Genomic DNA, 20,252 nt, shown 5'->3' with positions numbered 1-20,252 from the left:
GATCTTTGATGACCAGGCTGAATGGATTTCAATAGACTAATAGGAATTGAAGTGGTTTGAAGAGAATTGGGGATGAGGAGATGGAGGTAGGGTGTAGCAATCTTTCAGAAACTAGCCAGTTTTCAGAAACTGGCTAGGGATGTGGCTTAGTGATGTAGCACCTGCCTAACATGGGTGAGTCCCCAGGTTCAATCCTCAGCACTGTAAAAAGCAAAATAAACTTCAAATGCAAAGGAAATATATAGATGGGGAAAAGATTTACTTTTTTTTTTTTTTTTTTTTTTTTTTTGCGGTACTGGGTATTGAACTCAGGGCCTTGTGCTTGCAAAGCAAGCAATCTACCAGCTGAGCTATCTCCCCAGCCCAAGATTTACGTTTTGTAAATAAGAGATCCTACAATATGTGTGCTTGTGCTTGGGGAACGATCTAGTAGACAATTCAGTAGGGAGGGAGAGACTGATAATGCAGGAGAAAGAAAAGATGCCTGAAGAGGGAAATCCTCAAGAAGAGATATGAATTAGTGTTTGCCTGATAATCACACACACACACGGAGTCACCAGCGTTCACAGACACACATGTGTACCTACTACCAACAGTCTTGACAACACATCACAGAGACCTAACAGCCAAAATGACACATTCACCTACAGGACCAGCAAGTCTCAGTAATACACACAGAGTATTCACTTGACACATACTCAGACAGCCACACTGATAAGCCAGATAGACCCATAACATCTGTACTCCCTCTCAGGTGTCCATACCCCTCCTAATGTGTTCCCCCTTAAGGACCTTTTTCTTGCCAAGCCCCTCCTATATCCCAAGTCCTGCCTCTACCCAGTGATCTTATCCCCTTAGGAGGCAAATCTAGGCACCTGGACTGAAGAAGGACAGGAAGGATTTCATAACCAATGAAAGGTTTTATTCAGAGACCGAGGAAGCAATCTAAGATATGGGAGGTATATCAACTGCAGGGTGGAGAGAAACAGCAAATACAAAATCCCTGGTGATGACCTCAGGGTGCCTGACACACCCTTCTTCCCTCCCAGCCCATGCCCAGCTCTTTGTGAGCAAAGCACCCTCTCTATCCTGGTTCTCTCAGAGTATGAACAGAAAATAGTTAAACAAATCCCCAACTCACTGGGATAAATAAGTTGTGCTGGACATTTTTAAGCTTTCAAATTTAATTACAACATATATAAATAAATAGGACAAACAGCAACAGGACTGGGACGTGCAGCCTGGATTCAAGTTCTGCAAGTTGTACTTTGTCTTGGTTCCTCAGGGGCCTCTCCTGCCCGCTTTTCTCCAAGAATGGGACCTCCTTCCAGCACCTCTTTTCTGGGGTAGGAGATCCTTGGATGAGGCTCACCAGCTCTTTAGTAGCACCTCTGATTTGTAATAATGTCCTCCAGCCATTGGTAAAAAGTAGAAAACCTTGGCCCCTAGGATCCTGCTGCTGCCCAGACTCCCTAAAGAGTAGGGCTCTGCTCCACGAGCCAGACTCTTCCATACCAATTCCCTGTCTAGGTCCTTTTCAGAAAAGGTCAGACAATTGCACATGTGAGACAGATACCTGGGCTCTTAACAACAGACCACCAGAGAAAGGCCACCTCCCTTGCTCCTATCCAGAGCCCTAACGAGTTTCTGGATGAATATTCTTTGTCTGGCCTGACTCTAATCCCACCTTTTAGTCCTTTCAGGGCCACCCTAGGAGCTAAGTCTCAGCTGAGGTCTTGGGAGTCCCTTGGGATGAGTGAGAGATTCTGTTATTTCCGATGTTTGGCATCCTTCTCCGAAGCCTTGGTTTCACCATGTCCACTGCCTGTACTGCTTAGAAACATCTTGTCCAATCCCTTGAGTGACTCCAGCAGGTAGTTCTGGAAGGCAGTAAGGGCAGCACAGATGGCAGGCCCTCCAAAACCATGGGTGATGAGGCTAAAGTGTGTCAGGCAACTCTGCACTCCAGGCTCCAGGATGAGGGCTGGACGGCTGTTGCCCAGTGGGGAGCGATCCTGAGCCATCAAGTCCGCAAACTCCTTGCAGATCTGCCTGGAGGGGGAGGAAGGTCAGAGGTTAAAGGACAAGACCCAGAGAAGAATCTGTTCTGGGTTCTTAGATTACACAATTGCTTGACTGTCCCAACAGTCTACAAATGATGATTATACACAGAAAAGAAAACCAAGGTTCAGAGAAGTTAACTGAGTAGCCCAATATCATACACCCAGGAAACAGCACATGCTCTATGGACTGCACTGTGCTCTCTCCTTGTGGATGTCCTGCCCACATTTAGAGGTCAGCTCAACTTCTTTTTACCTTATTCAGGAAACTTGCCTTGATACCCCCTACCACCCCCAAAACCCAATGCTTCACAGAACTTTGTCTTTGAAATTATTAGGGAACAGAGAAATTTGCCTTACACAATTGAAATACTATCTAGCAGCAAATCATGAGGCTTAGATGCTGTGCCAAGTACACTATATACATATCATTTAACTTAATCCTGAAAACAAATCTATACTATCATTATCCCTGTCATATGGATAAAGAAACTGGTTTCAGCAGGTCAGATGACCTGCCACAGGGACTGAGCTGGGATATGAGTCCAGCTCCAGTCTGGGATCATTATCTATTTCTTTGTGCATCCTTTAGTGGCTCAGGCAAGAAGATCAGCCATCACTCTTCTTTGTCACCATGGAACCCAGCCAGCATCTTAGACATTACTGGAACTCAGGAAGCACTTGAACCGATTCATGAACTAGGTGTGTTCCACCATAGATAGGCTTTTCCAGCATACTATAATCCCCAGGGTTCTCCATTTGATAATCCCATGAGTCTGGTTCCTCTTCTGGCTAGGTCTGAAAGTGATGAACATGGTGCCCCAAATATACCCACCTGTGGTGCCCAGGTATGCCAGTGCAGCATGCAGGAGTGTGCCCATGTGACCCTAAGCAGGGAGTCCAGGTGTGCCTGCGTGTGGTGCTGTATGCCACATGTAGGTGTGTGCTCATAGGTAGGTCCACTGTGCCCAGATCCGAGGTCGGTGGCTGTGCATTGCACTCATGACAGCCTGAACACAGTGCCCTCACTCACTTGGCAGCCAGCAGCATGCTCTTGCGGCTGTGCAGTTCCCCGGGGTCAGCGTGCTGTCGGCACAGGTACTCAGCAGCTGCCTTGGCTGGGAACTCAGTCTCACAGACGTAGCCAAAGTCTCGAGCCAGGTGCACAGCCTCTCCTGTGGGGATCAGAGCTGTCACTACTACCAGGTGTGCCTCTGAGCCTGAACCCAGCCTTGAACCTCTGACCCCCCTGGCCAAGGGGCAACCTGCCCCATCCCACTTCTGAAGATACCTCCCTCCGATTTCCTGCACCAGCCCAGATTCAGACTCAGCTCCATTACCCTGTCTTGGGACTACTGGGATTGGGCTTGGAACTTCCAGAGGCAGAGCCCAGAGTTACTGACCTCCAGGGTCATCTAACTTAATCATGAAAACAAATCTATACGATCATTATCCCTGTCGTATGGATAAAGAAACTGGTTTCAGCAGGTCAGATGACCTGCCACAGGGATCGAGCTGGGATATGAGCTGGGATATGAGGGCTGTCATCATCCCATCTATATACCACATCCAAACACTGGCTGCGCCTTTGTCTACACACACACACCGCAAGTTGCTCTCTACTGCATGTGCACATGTATGCATGGACATGCAAGATGACATAGGGTCCCTCAGTATCCTGATGGGACTGGTTTTAGGATTCCCTGCAAACACCCAAATCTGTGGGTGCTCAAGTCCCTTATATACAATGGCACGGTGTTTGCATATAACCTATGCACATCCCCTATACAATTGAAATCATCTCTAGATTACTTATGATAGCTAATACAAAGTAAATAGTTTTACTGTATTGTTTAGGGAATAAACGACAAGAAAGAAGTCTGTTCACGTTCACTAGAGTTACAATTATTTCCAAACATTTTTGAGCCATGTTTGGTTAAATTCTCAGATGGGAACCCACAGATATAGAGAGCCAACTATGCACACATATCACACACAAACACACACACACACACATTCTTACACATGACACAGAGTACACGCACAGATACTGTAAAGCTTACATTAATACACACACAACTAAACACACCCTCCTGCATTACAGACAGTCACACCAGATGACACAGACCCCCTCACATTCATGCTCACGCCCACCTTCAGGTCTCACTCACCCTCCACCAGCGAGGTCAGCAGTGTCACGTTGGCGGCTTTCCGACGGCCAGCCGGCAGGTTGAGCCCAATCTTCTCTAGTCTTTCCCGTAGACACCGGCCCCCATTCTTGGACTTGGCCCTTGATATACAGAGACACAGAGAGAGACACACACACAACTATGAAGATAAGAGAGAAGCCTGTGGGCTAAGTGACACTTACAGGGCCTTGTTGCCTGCACCAACCCCTGTTGAGGCTTGGGTTTGGCCTTGGAGATTCTCTGGGGTCTCTTTTAGCAAGATCTCAACCTCCTTCTAATTTTACTGGTTTTGCAGTCAAGACTGGCTCAGGGGGCCCAGCACCTGGCTCCAAGATTCCCTCACTTCTTCCCAATTCTCTCAATAGCAGTGGCAGCCCAGGGTGGGGAAGGGCAAGATAGGGCAGCATCTCAGGGTCCTTTTCCCCACTTTAGCACATTTGCTGGGGATGCACAGACCCACATGCAGACACATGTAGAGAAACAGACAGGGAGACACAGGTAACACAGTCACCCAGGACTCAGACCCACATACACACAGAAGAATGCACATTGAGGGCCAAGTACACAGAGACACCACTAGAGACATGCATGCAGAGACAGACTCAGACACAGAGTACACGCACAGACACTGCAATATGATCACATCAAATCAGGATCCCAGAGACATACAGACAGATACTCAGTCCCTCTGGGAAGCTCAAATTGTCCGGGAATAGGGAGGCACCTCTACAAATTGGTGCCCACACAGAACTACAGGCATGCAAACTTACATAAGACTAGCTGCATGTGCACATGCAATCACACACCGAGTAGGACACACTCTAGGCCACACATTCCCACTTAGTAACAGGATGCTCACACTAATGGAAACATACTTCCAGTCATCTCCTAACACACAAACACACACCATCCTTAGACTCATCAAAACTTACAGCCCTGAAGCAGAAGTACCCTTCCTAGGCACAAGGACATGCGTAGAGAAAAACACAGCAAGGAAGACAAACCGACAACTACCAGGATGCTCCCAACCCTCAACACACATATACCAGGTGAGGTCTGTGCTGCCAGGGAATGGGTCGTAGATGCTGGGGTCCCTTTCCAGGGGGAGGGTGAGATAATATTCTCTTTCCCAGACTCAGCCTCATCCATCCTGTCCAACATGGGTGAGTCCTCCAATCCTTTCTCTTTCTCTGTGTTTAGGCTTCTTTCTCTATTCCTCCCTCCTCCCACACACAATCTCAAAGGTCTATGGGAACTGCTGGGGACCTGGGTCTGCCCCCCAGCACATGCATGATCTAGTGTCCCTGGGCCTTCCTCCTCCAGGGAGACTGGGGTGGAGATGATGTTTGGGCAGGGAGTGAGACTGACCCCTTTTCTGATGCCTCAAAATGTCTAAAGAGACCAGGGATTGTGGGTGGCGCAGGGGCTGTGGGCTGGCCTTCCTACCTGCGAAGGACGCCCCCCAGGAGGGAGGCGTTGAGGCACTCAGGAGGCGAGAGTCGCCGCTGTACTTCCCCCACGGTAACCTTGTACTTGGACGTTGAGCTGAGCAATGAGAGCCGGCCAGGCACGGAGCAGAAGACCTCACTGGGGTTGGTGATGCCGCCAACCAGGCTGTCTTTGGCCAATGAGAGGGCTGAAAGGCTGCTGGCTTTGGAGGGGATGGGGACTGTGGAGTGGAAACAAGGAATGAGAAAGCAGGGGACACTGAGTCAGCAGCCACAGGTCAGTCACCAGCCAGCTGGGGAGCAGGCGCGTTCCTGACTCACCAACCGTGTGCCTTGAAACACCCCAGTATCCCTGCTTTTCAAAGGGAGAAACGGAGGTTAAAGTGATGCACCAAGTCCACTCAGCTAATGGGTGTGCATCTGAACCCAAAGTGTCTGGCTCTCAAACTCATGTCCCCGAAAGTCTCCAGCATGATTCCCTCTTAAAACTCAGCTTCAGCAGACTGCTGATATCTTGGTGGGTGCTATTAGTGAAGGAACTGGACGTGAGAAAACAGAGTCTGAGCTGGAGGCAGAATTCCTGGGTCACCACGACAGGGCCATCCTAATCACAGGGAGTCTTCAACACCCACTCCACTTATGCTCTACCCTCCCACCTCCTGAGACCAACGAAGGGGCTGGGAGCTTCAGACTTCCCCCATCCTGGGGACCAGGAAGTTGTGGCCCTATTAGGCCTCCAGCCCTGTTCTCCCTGCATTCCTTCTGGGATGCTCTAGGAAATTAATAAGGAAAAAGTGCCCTTGCCCAAATACTTCTTAATTAATACTTCCTTTATGAAAGGAAGGGAAGGGAACTAGAAGTTAATCCATGTTGTCGCATTGCCCCAGATGTGGAACACCTATAAAAAGTTTAAAATAGCTGGGTGTGATGTTCACGCCTGTAATCCCAGCAACTCAGGAGGCTGAGGCAGGAGAATTGCAAGTTTCAATCTAGCCTCAGCAAACTGCCAAGGCCCTAAGCAACTTGGTGAGACTAAGCCAGATCTGGGGACATGGCTCAGTGGCAAAGCACCCCTAAGCTCAACACCCAGTACCAAAAAAAAAAAAAAAAAAAAAACTTTAAATGAAGTGTAGGGACTGGGACTGGAGTTGTAGCTCAGTGGTAGAGTGCTTGCCTAGCATGTGTGAGGCACAGGATCGATTCTCAGTACCACAAAATAAAAATTAAAAAAAAAAAAAAAAAGGTATCATGTCCATAAACACCTAAAAAACATTTTAAAAATGAAATGTAATATATATTACAATACAATATATAATATATTATGTATATAATATATATACAACATATAATACAATCATATGCCATAATATAATTATGTAACAGTAAGAATATAATTATGTATAACTTAATAATTATAATAATACTAATATCAACTAATATAATAATATATAAGCTCTAAATAAATCATGACTCCCAACCTATTTTTAATGTATCTGTGTCAATTTTGTTGAAATATTCACAGAATTTAAAACTTAGGGCTTAATGGGTTAATTTTCTAAAACTCAGATACTGTTGCTCTAAAAGAAAGTTCTTCCCACAGTCTAACCTCCAACTTCCTGCTTGACCACAGGGGGAAGGGAGAACATTGAGGCACTTGCTTCTTCAGAGGAACCCCTTAAGCTTCTGTTTTTTCAGCAAACTGAGAACCTCAGAAGACAAGGTTTGTGTGTGTGTGTGTGTTGGCGATGGGGATTGAGGGAGGGGTCTGGAGTTAACAACTACTGAGCACACACCATGCTTTGAGTTCACATAGATAATCCCCCTGAGCCCTCAGAACCATCCCCCAGGGAGCTTCCCTTATTCCCACTCTACAGATGAAGAGATTAAAGCTCGAGAGGTGAAGTCAGCCAGCGAAGATCACATGGCTGCTAGGCTGAGAATCAAAAGCAAACCCAGGACTGTGGTCTCAAAGCCAGTGCCCTTAGCCTTTCCACCACTTGGCAAACTTGCTGATCACCTGTGTGACAAGAACCTTGCTACACCTCAGGAATACAGAGGTAAACAAGGCTCACCCAGATAGCTAAGAGTTAGCTAACTCTGCCTAGCCTGGCAGAGCCCTCTTCCCTCTCTGGAAGACCATCCCCACCTTCCACCCAGCGGCCCAGCCAGACACCCTGTCCTGCCATATTCATATCCTCACTTGCCTTGCATGCTGCCCCTTTTGTGCACAGACAGACACTTGCTCACTTCCCACCTGAATTTCCTCACAGGCCCTGCTCTGGTGCCTCTGCTCCGTTCCAGAGGGATCTTTCTGAATTATGCTTCACTTCACAGCCTTAAGCCCATCAATGCCCAGTGAGTTCCCTGAGGATCAATCCCCACCTCCACAGCTGTGGGGAATGATGTCACCTGCTGTCAACGAAGCCAACTCTATCCCACATGCTGTATGTGAATAGCCCTGAGGAGGAGAGCTGATATCCACGTCCCATGTCAAAAGGAAGAAATGGAAAGTTCAAAGAGGTTAAAATGGCACCTCAAGTAAGGAGCAGAACTCACTCTGGCTACTGACTCCGAAGCTCATGTCCTTGACCACAATGCTACAATGGCCTCCTTTACCCTCCTTGGTGTTTTGCCTGCTGGTCTTACCTGGTCACATTGACTAGGAGAAATACAACGTGAGTCACATATGTAAACTCCCAGCCCTGCTCACGTGTATGCAAGGGTGCCTATCCCCAGGTCCCTCTTGGCCTGTGTCCCTCTGCCTGGAGGGGACTTGGGGCAACAGAACTATTCTACAGCTGGGTTGCTTTAGTGGTTCCATGACTACATGTATACATCTGTCAAAACTCACAGAAATGGACATTTAGAAAGGGCGAACTACACTGTACGTATTTTACACTTCAAACTTGACTTTTAAAAAATAAAAATACAAATTGCTCAATGAGAAATAAAAAGGGGCTGGTGTTGTGACTTAGAGGTAGAGCATTTGCCTAGCATGTGTGAGTTTGATCCTCAGCACCACAGAAAAACAAATAAATAAAATAAATTGTGTCCATCCACAACTAAAAGAAATATTTTTAATAATTAAAAAAAAAGAAATAAAAAGGACAAAGTGACCGTCCTCCCTCCCATCACTCCTAGTCAGAGGGAGGGATCAGAGAAACGAAAATCTTTTTTCTCTTCTATCCAATTGCTATTAAAACCTGGTGTGCCCTGAGGCCAGGCCAGTGAGGGGAGAGAGACCAAGGCTGTGTGAAGCTGTTTGTGCATGTGCAAATATGGATTTGTGTCACAGAAGTGAACCGTACACAAATTATATGCCCTTGTCATAGAGCAGTAAGGGTGAGATTGTTCATGTGTACACTCAATACTTAGCCACAGCTCTGAACACAGACACTGTCTCTGCCCTCCTTGAGTGTGCAAGAGTGTGACCACATGCATATGGACACGTGCAAGTGTAAGTACGTGACATGGCAGGGAACATGTGTTTGTGTCTATGAATAACAGACCTTGCTGCTTCTGGTCCCTTTTCCTTCAGAACCTCTTTCCTCAAAAATGGCAAGAGGGATGGAGTCCAAGGTTAGGGAAGCTGGTGTGTTAGGGAGCGGGGGGTCATCATGTAGGGGGCGGTTAAACTAGCCCAGACTGGAAAGCTGAGACATTGGTGTTTGTCTCCCACATCCACAGGACAGTTCCCACCAGTGACTCCTGAAGCTGAAGTGGTCTGCCAGTGGCATGCCCCTGGTCACACAGGCAGAAGCCATTCATGTACTCACGGGGCACAGAGCTGACACAAGAGCTCTCAGTTATTCAACACACATACTCAAGTCACACTCTGTCCACAGGTGGTAGATACAGTCTAGCTACTGAATCTGGGGGGTTGTGCAACAGACTCTCAAAAAGCTTATTAAAATTGCAATTCCTGGGGCTGGGGAGATAGCTCAGTCGGTAGAGTGTTTGCCTTGCAAGCACAAGGCCTTGGGTTCGATCCCCAGCACCAAAAAAAAAAAAAAAAAAAAGAGGTATTCCCTGAAAATTGCAATTCCTTCTAGAACAAAACAGAGGAGAAAAATCTTCATGATCTTGGGTTGGGCAATGAGTTCCTAGTTATAACACCGAAAGCATGATCCACAAGAGAAAATAACTAAAATTGGGACTTTATCCAAATTAAAAAATTTTGTACCTCAAAGGACGCTATTAAGCAAATAAATAGATGAGATACCAGGCTGGAAAAAAATGCTCACCAAGCATATATCTGATAAAGGATGTGTGTTCAGAACATTAAAAAAAAAAAAAAAAAAAAAAAAACAAACAAAAAAAAAAAAACTCTTAAAACTCAACAAGATAATCTAATTAGGAAAACAACAAAATACGTGAAGATGTTTCACCAAAGATGATAGATGAATGACTAATAAGAACAAGAAAAAGTGCTCAACATCATTCCTCATTAGAGAAATGCAAATTAGGCATGGTGTTGCAAGCCTGTAATCCCAATTACCTGAGAGGCTGAGGCAGAGAATCACAAGTTTAAGGCCAGCCTCAGAAATTTAGTGAGACCATGTCTCAAAATAAAAAAATACATAAAAGATTGGGGACATAGCTCAGTGGTAGAGTGTCCCTGGGTGGTTCAGTCCTCAGTACCACAGAGAGCGAAAGAGAGAGAGAGGGGAAATTAGGACTATACTGAGATACCACTACATGGTTATAATAAAAGATAATACCAAATGTATGTGAGAGTCTGGAGAAACCAGAATCCTCTCATATTGTTGGTAGGAATGTAAAAACTTAAAAAGCTACTTTATTTTTATTTTTTGGTACTCAGGGTTGAACCCAGGAACACTTAACAACTGAGTCACATTCCCAGTCCTTTTTATATTTTATTTAGAGACAGGGTGTCACTGAGTTTATGAGGCTGGCCTTGAGCTCATGATCCTCCTGCCTCAGCCTCCCTAGTGGCTGGGAATGATTACAGGTGAGTGCCACCAGGCCCAGTCAGTAAAGGCTCTTTTGAAAACAGCTTGGGCCAAGTATGGTGGCACACACCTGTAATCCCAGAGACTTGGGAGGCTGAGGCAGGAGGACTGCAAGTTCAAAGCCAGCCACAGCAACTTAGTGAGGCTGTAAGCAATTTAGTGAGACCTTGTTTCCCTAAATAAAACATTTAAGGGCTGGCGACATAGCTCAGTGGAAAAGCACCCCTGCATTCGATCCCCAGCACCAAAAATAAATAAACACATAAATACATAAATAAAAATAGAAAACAGTTTGGCAGTTTCTTTAAAATTAAACATAAATTTACTATATAGTCCAGTGATTCCATTCCTAGGAATTTTCCCAATAGCAAGGAATACACGTCTGCCCAAAAGCAAGTATACAAATGTCTACAGCAACATTACTCCTAATTGCCAAAAAGTGGAAACAACCCAAGTGCCCATCAAGTGACCACCAATGGTTAAATAAAATGTGTGTTGCTGGATGTGATGCTACATGCCTATAATCCCAGTGACTCAGGAGGCTGAGGCAAGAGGATTGTAAATTTGAGGTCAGCCTCAGCAACTCAGTGAGGTCTTAAGTAACTGAAAATTATGCAAATTTACAGACAGAAGCAGATCAGTGATTGCATAAGGCTTGGGGGAGATAAGGATGAGCTACAAATGGGAATGAAGAAATTTTGAGGGGTGACAAATGTCTCAAAATAGATTGTGCTAATGGTTCTACAACTCTATGCATTTTACCAAAAGTCATCAAATCATATTCATACAACAAATGAATTTTAGCTATGCCAATGTTTCCTCAATCAGTTAAAATGCAAGTTCCAGGGCCGTACTTTCAGGGATTCTCATTCAGAGGTGCCCAGGAACTTCTTTTTTGGGGGGTGATGGTGGTACCAGGGATTGGGGCACTTAGCCACTGAGCTACATCCCCAGCCCTTTTTATTTTTTGTTTTTGAGACAGGGGCTTGCTAAGTTGCTTAGGGCCTCACTAAATTGCTAAGGCTGGCTTTGAACTTGGAATCCTCCTGCCTCAGCTTCCCAAGCCACTGGGATAGGTGAAATGGCCAGAACTGCATTTTTTGCCAGCACCACCAGGGGATCCTGATGCCTGTGCTTCCTTAGTCCACACTCAGGGTCCCAGGGGTCCAAAACCTTGAGTGTGGGTGTGCAGCAGGAGGAAGGCATACAGGAGGGACAGTGACCCTTCCCCCCAGCTTTCTTGAGTCTCTTCTACCCCAGCAGGACCTACCAGTTAAGTTTCCTTCTCATCAACTGTCAGAGGGTTTCTTTTAAACATACTCTCATCCCTTTTCTCCCCTGCTTCACATCTTCCATGGCTCCCACCCTTGGGTTAAGTCCAAACTCTCTGCATTGCCACTGTTCTTTTAGTTGCTTTCTAGAGCAGACAGCAGCCTGAGAGGCAAGTGAGAGTGTGTGGAAGTGCAGGGTTAGATTCTGTCTTTATGTAAAATTTTTATGTCATGTTTGTTAAGGATTTTTGCATTTTTAAAAATTTAAAATATTGCTTTATTATTCATCTTCATTCGTAAGGTGAGTACCTCATTCACCTCACCCCACTACTTGGAGATTCATTTGGAAGGCCAGGGGAGAGGGTGACTGTTGACATCAGTCACTGTCCAAGGGATCCCCTGAGATTGGACAATTGATTCCCCCGCTCCAAGAGGGCAACTACCCACTCTTCTGGGGGGGATGGAGGAATACAATTTAATTCTCTATCCTAAACCACGCCCCTCCCGCTGTGACTGTATAACACTGAAACCCACACAAACTTTGACTCATTTTATCTAACTGGTTTTCCCACAGGGAGGGCATTTGCACATGCTTCACCCAGTGTGGTAAAAGTAGATCGGCCCTTTCCACGCTCCTTCTCCCAATGCACTCAGACTTCAAAACCCAGCACCCAAGCACTCCTGAGCACCCACTGCGCCTGGCTAAAATCTCTCTCCTCTAGGAAGCCTCCCGACCTCAGGCGCTTGCACAGACAACAGCACACACACACCCCGCCCTTCTCAGCTGGAAAATATTTCTGCCCCGCTTGGTCTCTCCTACCAGTCCCGCCTGCTTTCAGTTTCTCTGGGGCAGGTTGCAAAACTGGAGGTGACAAATGTGCACAGAAAATGGAAGGATCCCCACTTCCTCTCTGTTAGGCCTTACTCCAGTCTGCCACCCTCAAGCCCACGTGGTGACTGCAAGGGGTCGACCTGGAAGCGTGTGTTGGGGCCGGGCGTCGCCGGTCCTCCGTGTCAGGACAAGCGCCTGGAGTCAGCCAAGATTGCACAATCAAGGGCCGGGTCCTAAGGGCTTCCAGGCTCCGCTCCCGGGTGGCACTGGAGAGATGGAGGCCCGCCAACGCTGGAGGACCTGGAAGAGTGGGACGCTTCAGCTGGCCAAGAGCGACTTTCTATAATTCAGGGCCCGGGCGGAGTGGGGTCCCTCGCCGCACCCCTTGGGGCTGGAGTTCCCCGGGAAACAACAGGGATTCCGGGGGCTCTCAGAAGAGCCCAAAGACCAAGAAAGGCGCTAACCCATCGCCCGGTTGGCGACCCACGGGACTGACTATGAGGCCGGGTCCCGCAGTGACCGCAGAGGACCAGGGAAAACTGGTCACTGCGCCCAGGGCATGGAGGCTCCTGGGGGCAGGGCTAGAAGTGGGCTGCCTGCTTTGTCACAGCGGCTCCTCCAGGTGGGGACCGCGGGAGCCAGCTGTGCTTTGGCTTTTGCGAGGACCGAAGGCGCAGCATTGACATTCTCTACTCTTCAGATGCCTGCCTGGCCGCCGATTGCCAAATTCCGAGCAAGAACTAGGCGCTTCCTTCCGCCAGGAGCCAGAGGATCTGGCTTCCACCGCCTTCCCAGCTTTGCTGCAGCGCCTCGGGCTATAACTCAGGTTCCCCGCTTAGGTCATCGTCGCTCCGCTTCACTCCACTCGGCCACCTGCGAGCTGGCACTGCCATCCAGCCAGGGTGCGAACTCACGTCCGTGCCTTCTGCCAGCTCCCGCGCCCATATCCGCTCCAGGAAGCCAGCGCGCAGTGCCCTGGACAGTCCAGGGCACACTCACTGTGTCTTTGGGACTGCCTTTGGGGACTTAAGAGCACACCTGAGATTCAAGAGTGTTGGAACCTGATGTCCTTTGAAAGAAACCAGCTCTGGGTTGATTCCAGTCCCTCCTGGCCAGGATTCTACATTAAGGTACTCAGAGAAACAGCAGAATCTTTTACCCTTCCTCAGGACAGAGGTCCCTAAGTTCCTTCCCAAAATGTAGGGTCTTGATCTCCCTAGTGAGTGAGTTAACTTAGGTCACCTGTCCTTGAACCTGGATGGGGGCCAGGAACTGGGGAATTGCAAGATGGTCCTATTTCCAGGGAACAGTGGACCAAGTCTAATGGAAGACTCTTGGAGGTAGTACATCCAAGTGTCCCTTCTATCAGGACAGGGGCTGTCCACTAAGCCAACAAAGCCCTGCTAGTTGGCCTGGGTGGGATGCACAGTGTGATTGCTGGGGTCTCCCCACAACCCCAGCTGCTGCTGACATAGCCCAATTCCTGGAGCTCCCCAGCAGCAAGTTCTGGGAAGCCTGTCCTCTCATTCCCTCTACACTGTCCTCCAACTCAACCCCAGTTCCTGGAAGTCCAGCTCCATCTCCCATTCCTATTCCTGTGGGTGGGGCCCTCCCCTGAGAACCTGCCAGGGGCAGACAGCCTGGGCTTTAATTCACTTGTTGAAAAATAACTACAGCCAAATCTAGCAGGAATAGAACCTGCCCCAGCATGGTTCTGAGGCTCTTCTGTGCTTCAGATTTCCTTTGGTGGACTGCCCCAAATCCTGGGTCACACTGGATCTATATCTGCCTTTCACCTTTCCCTGGCACAGTCAGAACTTGGTCCTCAGACCCGAAAAGCCACTCAATGGTGTGTCTCATACACTTGGTTTCACTAATGCAAAAGGAACAGAAAATACACAGGAAGGGACCCTCACATGCCTAGAAATTATCAGATACCAAAGGACAAATTCCAGGACACAACAAAGACCCTGTCACATACAATGAGAACCCCAAATAGAGAAATGTACCCCAAGTACACAGATGCAAATTACAAATACATTCACTGCAACAAAGACATACCAAGAAGTATCAGACATACACAGTACCTTGAACTCTAACAAAGATAGAGACATCCAGGAGTAGGCAGGCTCTGACCCACAAGCATACAGCCTAATACAACAATATTCAGTTCTAATCCTAAATGCAGCGGGAAGCTCTAGCTGAAAGAAAATTCCCTTGCAGAAAACCAGAAAGGCCTCAAGGCTCTTCAGAGAAGGAAGGGTAGGAAAGCCACTACTGGGCTCCAAAATGCTAATGCTCTATAAGGTGGAAATCACTTACAAAAACCTGTGGAACAACACTCCTATTCCCACCTCTTAGGAAATGGGGAAGTGGTTTAACTCGTTCTGCAAATTAACTCCAGATCCACAAGAGCGCCCTCCCTTCGGAGAGGAAAGGTCAGGCCCAGGAGTCGCAGCCAAGGGAGCGGACCCAGCTCAGGACACTGCAGGCGGCAAGCTTCAGGACAGTCACTGATCCCGCTCTGCTGTCCAACATCTAGCCAGGACTGCAGCCTTTGCTGTCCCTCTAATGGCTCAGGAAGAATGTTCCGTGGCCACCGAGCCTGGTGACGCACACGAGGCACTGGCAGCAATGAAGAAAATGGGTCTGTGCTCCCCGGGCCTGTACTATCTCGCCTGGCTCTGCCCTGGCAGTTGCACGTCATTCCTTACCTTTCTTGATCACAGACTGGTCCAGGAGGCTCATTCCCGGCTCATCCATGACCTGCAAGTAGGTGAAGATGGCAGGGAGGGCGCGTGTGAATTTAGTCGTCTGTTAATTCCCGAGACCCTGCTGCCCCTGATCTCTGTCCGTTCCGCCCTACGTGCACCACCGACGCGGGAGGCGGCGACCAGCAGAATCAGGAGTAGCCGTGGTTCGCACTGTCTGCCTCCAAGCTGGGGTCCTGGGCACTCACGGTGGCTTAGACAATCAACTAACGCCTCCCTTCACTCTAGGCGCAGGATGCCCCAGAAGACTGCCCAGCAGACAGGTATGGATGCCCAACGTGGCTCAATGGCACACGTAAGAAAGAGAAGGGATTTGATCCCTCCCTGCCCAGGGTTGCACAGGCATAGCGCACTGACAAAGTGCAGGTCTGCCTTAACCGACAGGCAGTGTCTAACCCAGGACGTGGGACATATCCTCGGAGTCACGAATGGGAGAACTGGGAGAAAAGTTACGTCCCTGCATTTGTCACTTTTTGCCTCCAGCCAGGGTGCTAAATCACCGCAGCAGCCGGGGAAAGAGAAGACGGCGTGGGCGTCCCATCCCAAGACCCCTCGAGTCTCACCTGCAGATCCTCCAGGCCAGGTGGCGCCGCCAGCCCGGGAAGGCCGAGGGGCGCCTCGGCTAGGCCGTGCGCGCCGTCGGCCAGGCTGTGCAGTAGCCGGGGCACCGTGGCAGCGTAGTCACGGCGCGGGTCCAGACTTAGAGCGCGGGCGGGTGGCGCCAGCAAGCCGGGCGGCTCGTCGTGGGTGCGAGCGGCAGCGCGGGGTGCGGCCCAGGCAGCCTGCGGAGGTTGCGGCTGCGCCAGGGGCGTCAGGCCGCTGTACGGGTCCCCGGCCAGGTGGGGAAAGGCGGCGGCGGCGTCGGGTGCCTGGCCGTAAGGCAGTGGCGGCTGCGGGTAGGGCGGCGGGAAGTAGGGCGGCTGGAAGTCGGCGGCAGCGGCGGCGGCCGGCGTGTGGCAGAGCGGTGGCGCCGGTCCATAGGCTGCTTGAGGCAGAGACGACAGACGGGCCCCGCCAGCTGCTGCGCCCAGCCCGTCGGGGCGCTCCTGGGAAGGAAAGGGCGAGTTAGGCACCGACTGGCAGCTGAAAGGACCCCAGCCGGAAAGGATCCTTCTTGGATCCGGAGGATCCAGCTGCCGTCCGACCCTCTTGCTAGGGCCCAGTGTCTATCACCGAATGACCCGCGGGCGCAGGAGCCTCAGACTGGGGTCCGTGGTCTCCTACCCACTCCCTCTAAGCTGGCGGAGTCCTTGTTGCTCCCTCCCTCTGAGATTTCGTTGGCGCCGGGGCAGGAGGTTTGGAAGATGCAGCACTCGGGCTCCTCGATTCTTGGGCCAAGTGTGCCCGGTGCGGCGGGACCTGAGACTACTCACCATGGCGGAGTAAGTGTGCACCAGCATGGGGCGGGTAGTGCGGGGTGTGAGACGTGGCGGTTGCAGAGCCCTCGCCCGACGGCGAGCGCTGCGGGAAGAGGTGCGGGGAGCCCGCACAGCCCGCTGGGTTCACCGCGCGACAACTGGGTACCACCCAGCCCAGAGCCCAGCGGGCGTGAAGTCCTCAGCTGTGAGCGCCCCGAGGCTGGTCCAAGGAGCAGAAAGGACTGGCCGCTGATGGCACTTGGAAAAGTCGGTCAACGGGTACCCAGCGCCCGCCCTACTCCCTCTGAGCACAGCCTGCTCCATGCACTCCAGTTATAGTGGCGGGGGCGCGCCAGGCCTCGGGGGCGCGCATTAAAGAGACAAGCTGTGGCCTCTCTCTCCTTTTCCCCCAGCAGACGCCAAAAGGAGGGCGTGGCTTTGGTGGGACCGGGTGGGAGGGAGGTAGCAGGGAGTGAATTCGACCCCTACTGATCTGAGCTGCATTCTGAGTTCGAAGCTCTCGCAACTGCAGTGAAACAGAGGGTTCGAGGCTGGGATGAAGAGGCCCTAGATTCGCTCAGCTCTCTGGCATCCTTACCTTTGCTCAAAGCACAACCCTTTGCTGGCCTCAGCTTTCTCGTCTGTAAAATGCGTATCATTTCTCAGGAACGGAGTTTTAGGGGGAAAAAAAAGAGCAATTGACTTAATTTTTTTTTTTTTTTTGAGAAAAAGGAAAAAGAAGGTTTATTGCATTGCTGGCAAAGGAGAAACACAGAGGACTCCTGTCTCAGAGGCTGTGATCTGCCCATCAGCAGGAAACAGGGGACTTTTAAGAGGTGACTCAAAGGCTACATTCCTGTGTTCTCTGTCTTCAGTTGTAATTCACTAGTTAATTTGGGAGATAGTCATTTCTGAGATCTTCTGGTACCATCCCCAAAGTCTGGATTACTTTGTTCTTACGGTGGGCGTGTACTCATGGATAATTCTGCCTAGGATGGGGAAGAAAGGTAATCCTGTTTCCCCAAAGATTAGGGAGGAGGAGAGATTAGGGAGGAGTAGAGAGAGGAAGAGAAACATGTCCATTTAAAAAATATGTTGCAGAGCAGCAAGGGTTATTCAAAGCATAAAGTGGACCACTGTTACATTTCCCCACTGTCAATTTCTATCTTCAATTTTTATGGCAAAATTGGCAAGACAGCTCCAAACTGCTCCCTGTTGAAAAGAGCACTGGTGAAGTTGGGGGAAGAAACCCAAAGTCCTTGTTCTCTAGCAGGTGGGGTGTGCAGAGTTAATGGCATTCAGCATCAGAGCAGGATTGACTTAATCTTTAGCCACCTCGATCTGACTTTGGATGAGGTGAATGCTTGTAAATGTGGAAGAAGTTTGTGAGCTGCAAACTCAAGGCCATCAGCTCATATATGCAGGTGTCTATGTGCATCTGTAGGGGAGTCCCTCTTTCTTGAGTGGCTCTGGATCAAAACCCCTCTGAAGGTGACCACTTCACTCTGGCTTCCTGGGTTAGTAACCCTAATGCCAAGCCAGAGTCTGAGGAAGTTGAAGACACAAACTGGCCAGAGACAGCTGCTTGTGTGGGGTTTTGGTGCTAGCTGCACATGAGAAGGAAATAAGATGTTTCTGAAGCCATAGATGTCGGGGCTGAGTGTGGCCCTTGACATCCAGAAGCTGTTGAGTGAAGCTGTGTGAAACTGACTCGTTTGGTGCAGTTGTTACACTAACATGCACAGGCTGTGTGTTTGTGTGTTACCATGGCAGGCACTGGCTGACTGTCAAGCATGTTTCAATCTCCACAGTCAATCCCTCTTTTTTCCCTCTAAAACTCAACCCTCCCCTCCTGAGAAGCAGAGACAGGGATTAAAGAAAAGCAAATGAGAGGAATGCTAAGGAGAATGGGAATTAAGAGAAAAGAAGGAAGATAATTTATTTTTCCATATTTTATTGGTTCATTATTGTTGTACATAAGGGGTGGGATTTGTTGTGACATATTTGTACATGCACACAATATAACACTATAATTTGGCCAATATAATTCTCCAGTATTTCCCCTTTCCTGTCCCTCCTTCCTTCCCCTGGTCCTGTTACTCTATTGATCTCCTTTAGAATTCTTGAGATTCCCCCACCTTTCTTTTTCCTCTCTAACTTCTTCTTCTTCTTCTTTTTTTTTTTTTCTTAATATGGTGCTAAGGATTGAACACAGTGCCTCACATGTGCTACGCAAGTGCTTTACCACTGAGCCACAACCCCAGCCCTCCTCTCTAATGTCTACATATGAGAGAAAACATACCATCATTGATCGTCTGGGTTTGGCTTATTTCGCTTAACGTAAGGGTCTCTAAGTTCCATCCATTTTCCTGCAAATGACATAATTTCACTTTTCTTTATATAGCTGAATAAAACTCTATTGTGTATACACCATATTTTCTTTATCCATTTATCCATTGATGGACACTTAGGTTGATTCCATAGTTCGGCTATTGTGAATTATGCTGCTATAAACTTGGGTATGCATGTATTGTTATAATATGATGACTTATTTTTTTGTACTAGGAATTAAATTCAGGGGCACTTTACCACTGAGCTACATCCCAAACCCTTTTTGTTTTTTATTTTGAGACAGGGTTTCACTAAATTCTGTGGGAGCTTGCTAAGTTGCTAAGGCTGATCTCAACTAAGATAAGCTTTAGGTTTGCCAAACTAAGGCAATCCTCCTGCCTCAGCCTCCTGAGTTGTTGGGATTACAGGCCTGCTCCACCACACCCAGCTTGATGACTTAAAATTCTTTAGGATAAATACTGAGGAGTGGTATAACTGGGTCATATGGTGGTTCCATTCCTGGATGATTTTGTTTTTATTTTGTTTTGTTTGTATCAGAGATTGAACCCAGGTTTGCTTAACCACTGAGCTACATCTCCAGCCCTTTTTATTTTTATTTTTTGAGACAGAATCTCTTTATGTTTCTTAGGACCTCGCTAAATCGCTGAGGCTGGCTCTGAACTTTTGATCCTCCTGTCTCAGCCTCCCAGTGACTGGGATTACAGGCATGTGCCACTGTACCTGGCTTCCATTCCTAATCTTTTGAGAAACCTCCTAAGGAGGATATTTTAAAAAGCAAGAAAATGCACAGGGCATAGTAGAAATACTAACAGCAAAGATTTATTAAATAATGTGCCAGCCTTTGTGCTAAGGATTTTATGAATATTAAGTTATTTAACCTTCACCATGGCCTTTTGAGATCCATATGCAGGTGAGGAATGAGGCGAGGCAGTGAGAGTTGAAATGACAAGCCCAAGGTCAAGCAGCTAGTTAAGTGACAGGGCTGGGGTTGTCCCCCT

General features: G+C 48.6%; 1 protein-coding gene across 2 annotated transcripts; it reads right to left on the bottom strand.

The window, feature by feature from the left end:
* Positions 1-1,769: 1,769 nt before the first annotated feature.
* Positions 1,770-19,677, bottom strand: TFAP2E (transcription factor AP-2 epsilon; the record flags this gene model as incomplete). Of its 2 annotated transcripts, none has more annotated exons than XM_079130375.1 (7): positions 16,918-19,677; positions 16,108-16,590; positions 15,488-15,539; positions 5,696-5,918; positions 4,232-4,350; positions 3,094-3,235; positions 1,770-2,052 (listed from the first exon to the last, which is right to left on the bottom strand). In XM_079130375.1, exons 1-7 carry the CDS (start codon positions 16,942-16,944, stop codon positions 1,770-1,772), a joined length of 1,329 nt encoding a protein of 442 aa, XP_078986501.1. In that variant the 5' UTR covers positions 16,945-19,677. The 2 variants fall into 2 exon arrangements, with proteins under 2 accessions (XP_078986501.1, XP_078986502.1); XM_079130376.1 differs by having other exon boundaries at positions 1,877-2,048.
* Positions 19,678-20,252: the final 575 nt, after the last annotated feature.

Source organism: Sciurus vulgaris, assembly GCF_902686455.1.
Source record: "Sciurus vulgaris genome assembly, chromosome: 1".
Classification (NCBI taxonomy): domain Eukaryota; kingdom Metazoa; phylum Chordata; class Mammalia; order Rodentia; family Sciuridae; genus Sciurus; species Sciurus vulgaris.
This window is presented reverse-complemented; position numbering and strand designations above follow the sequence as displayed.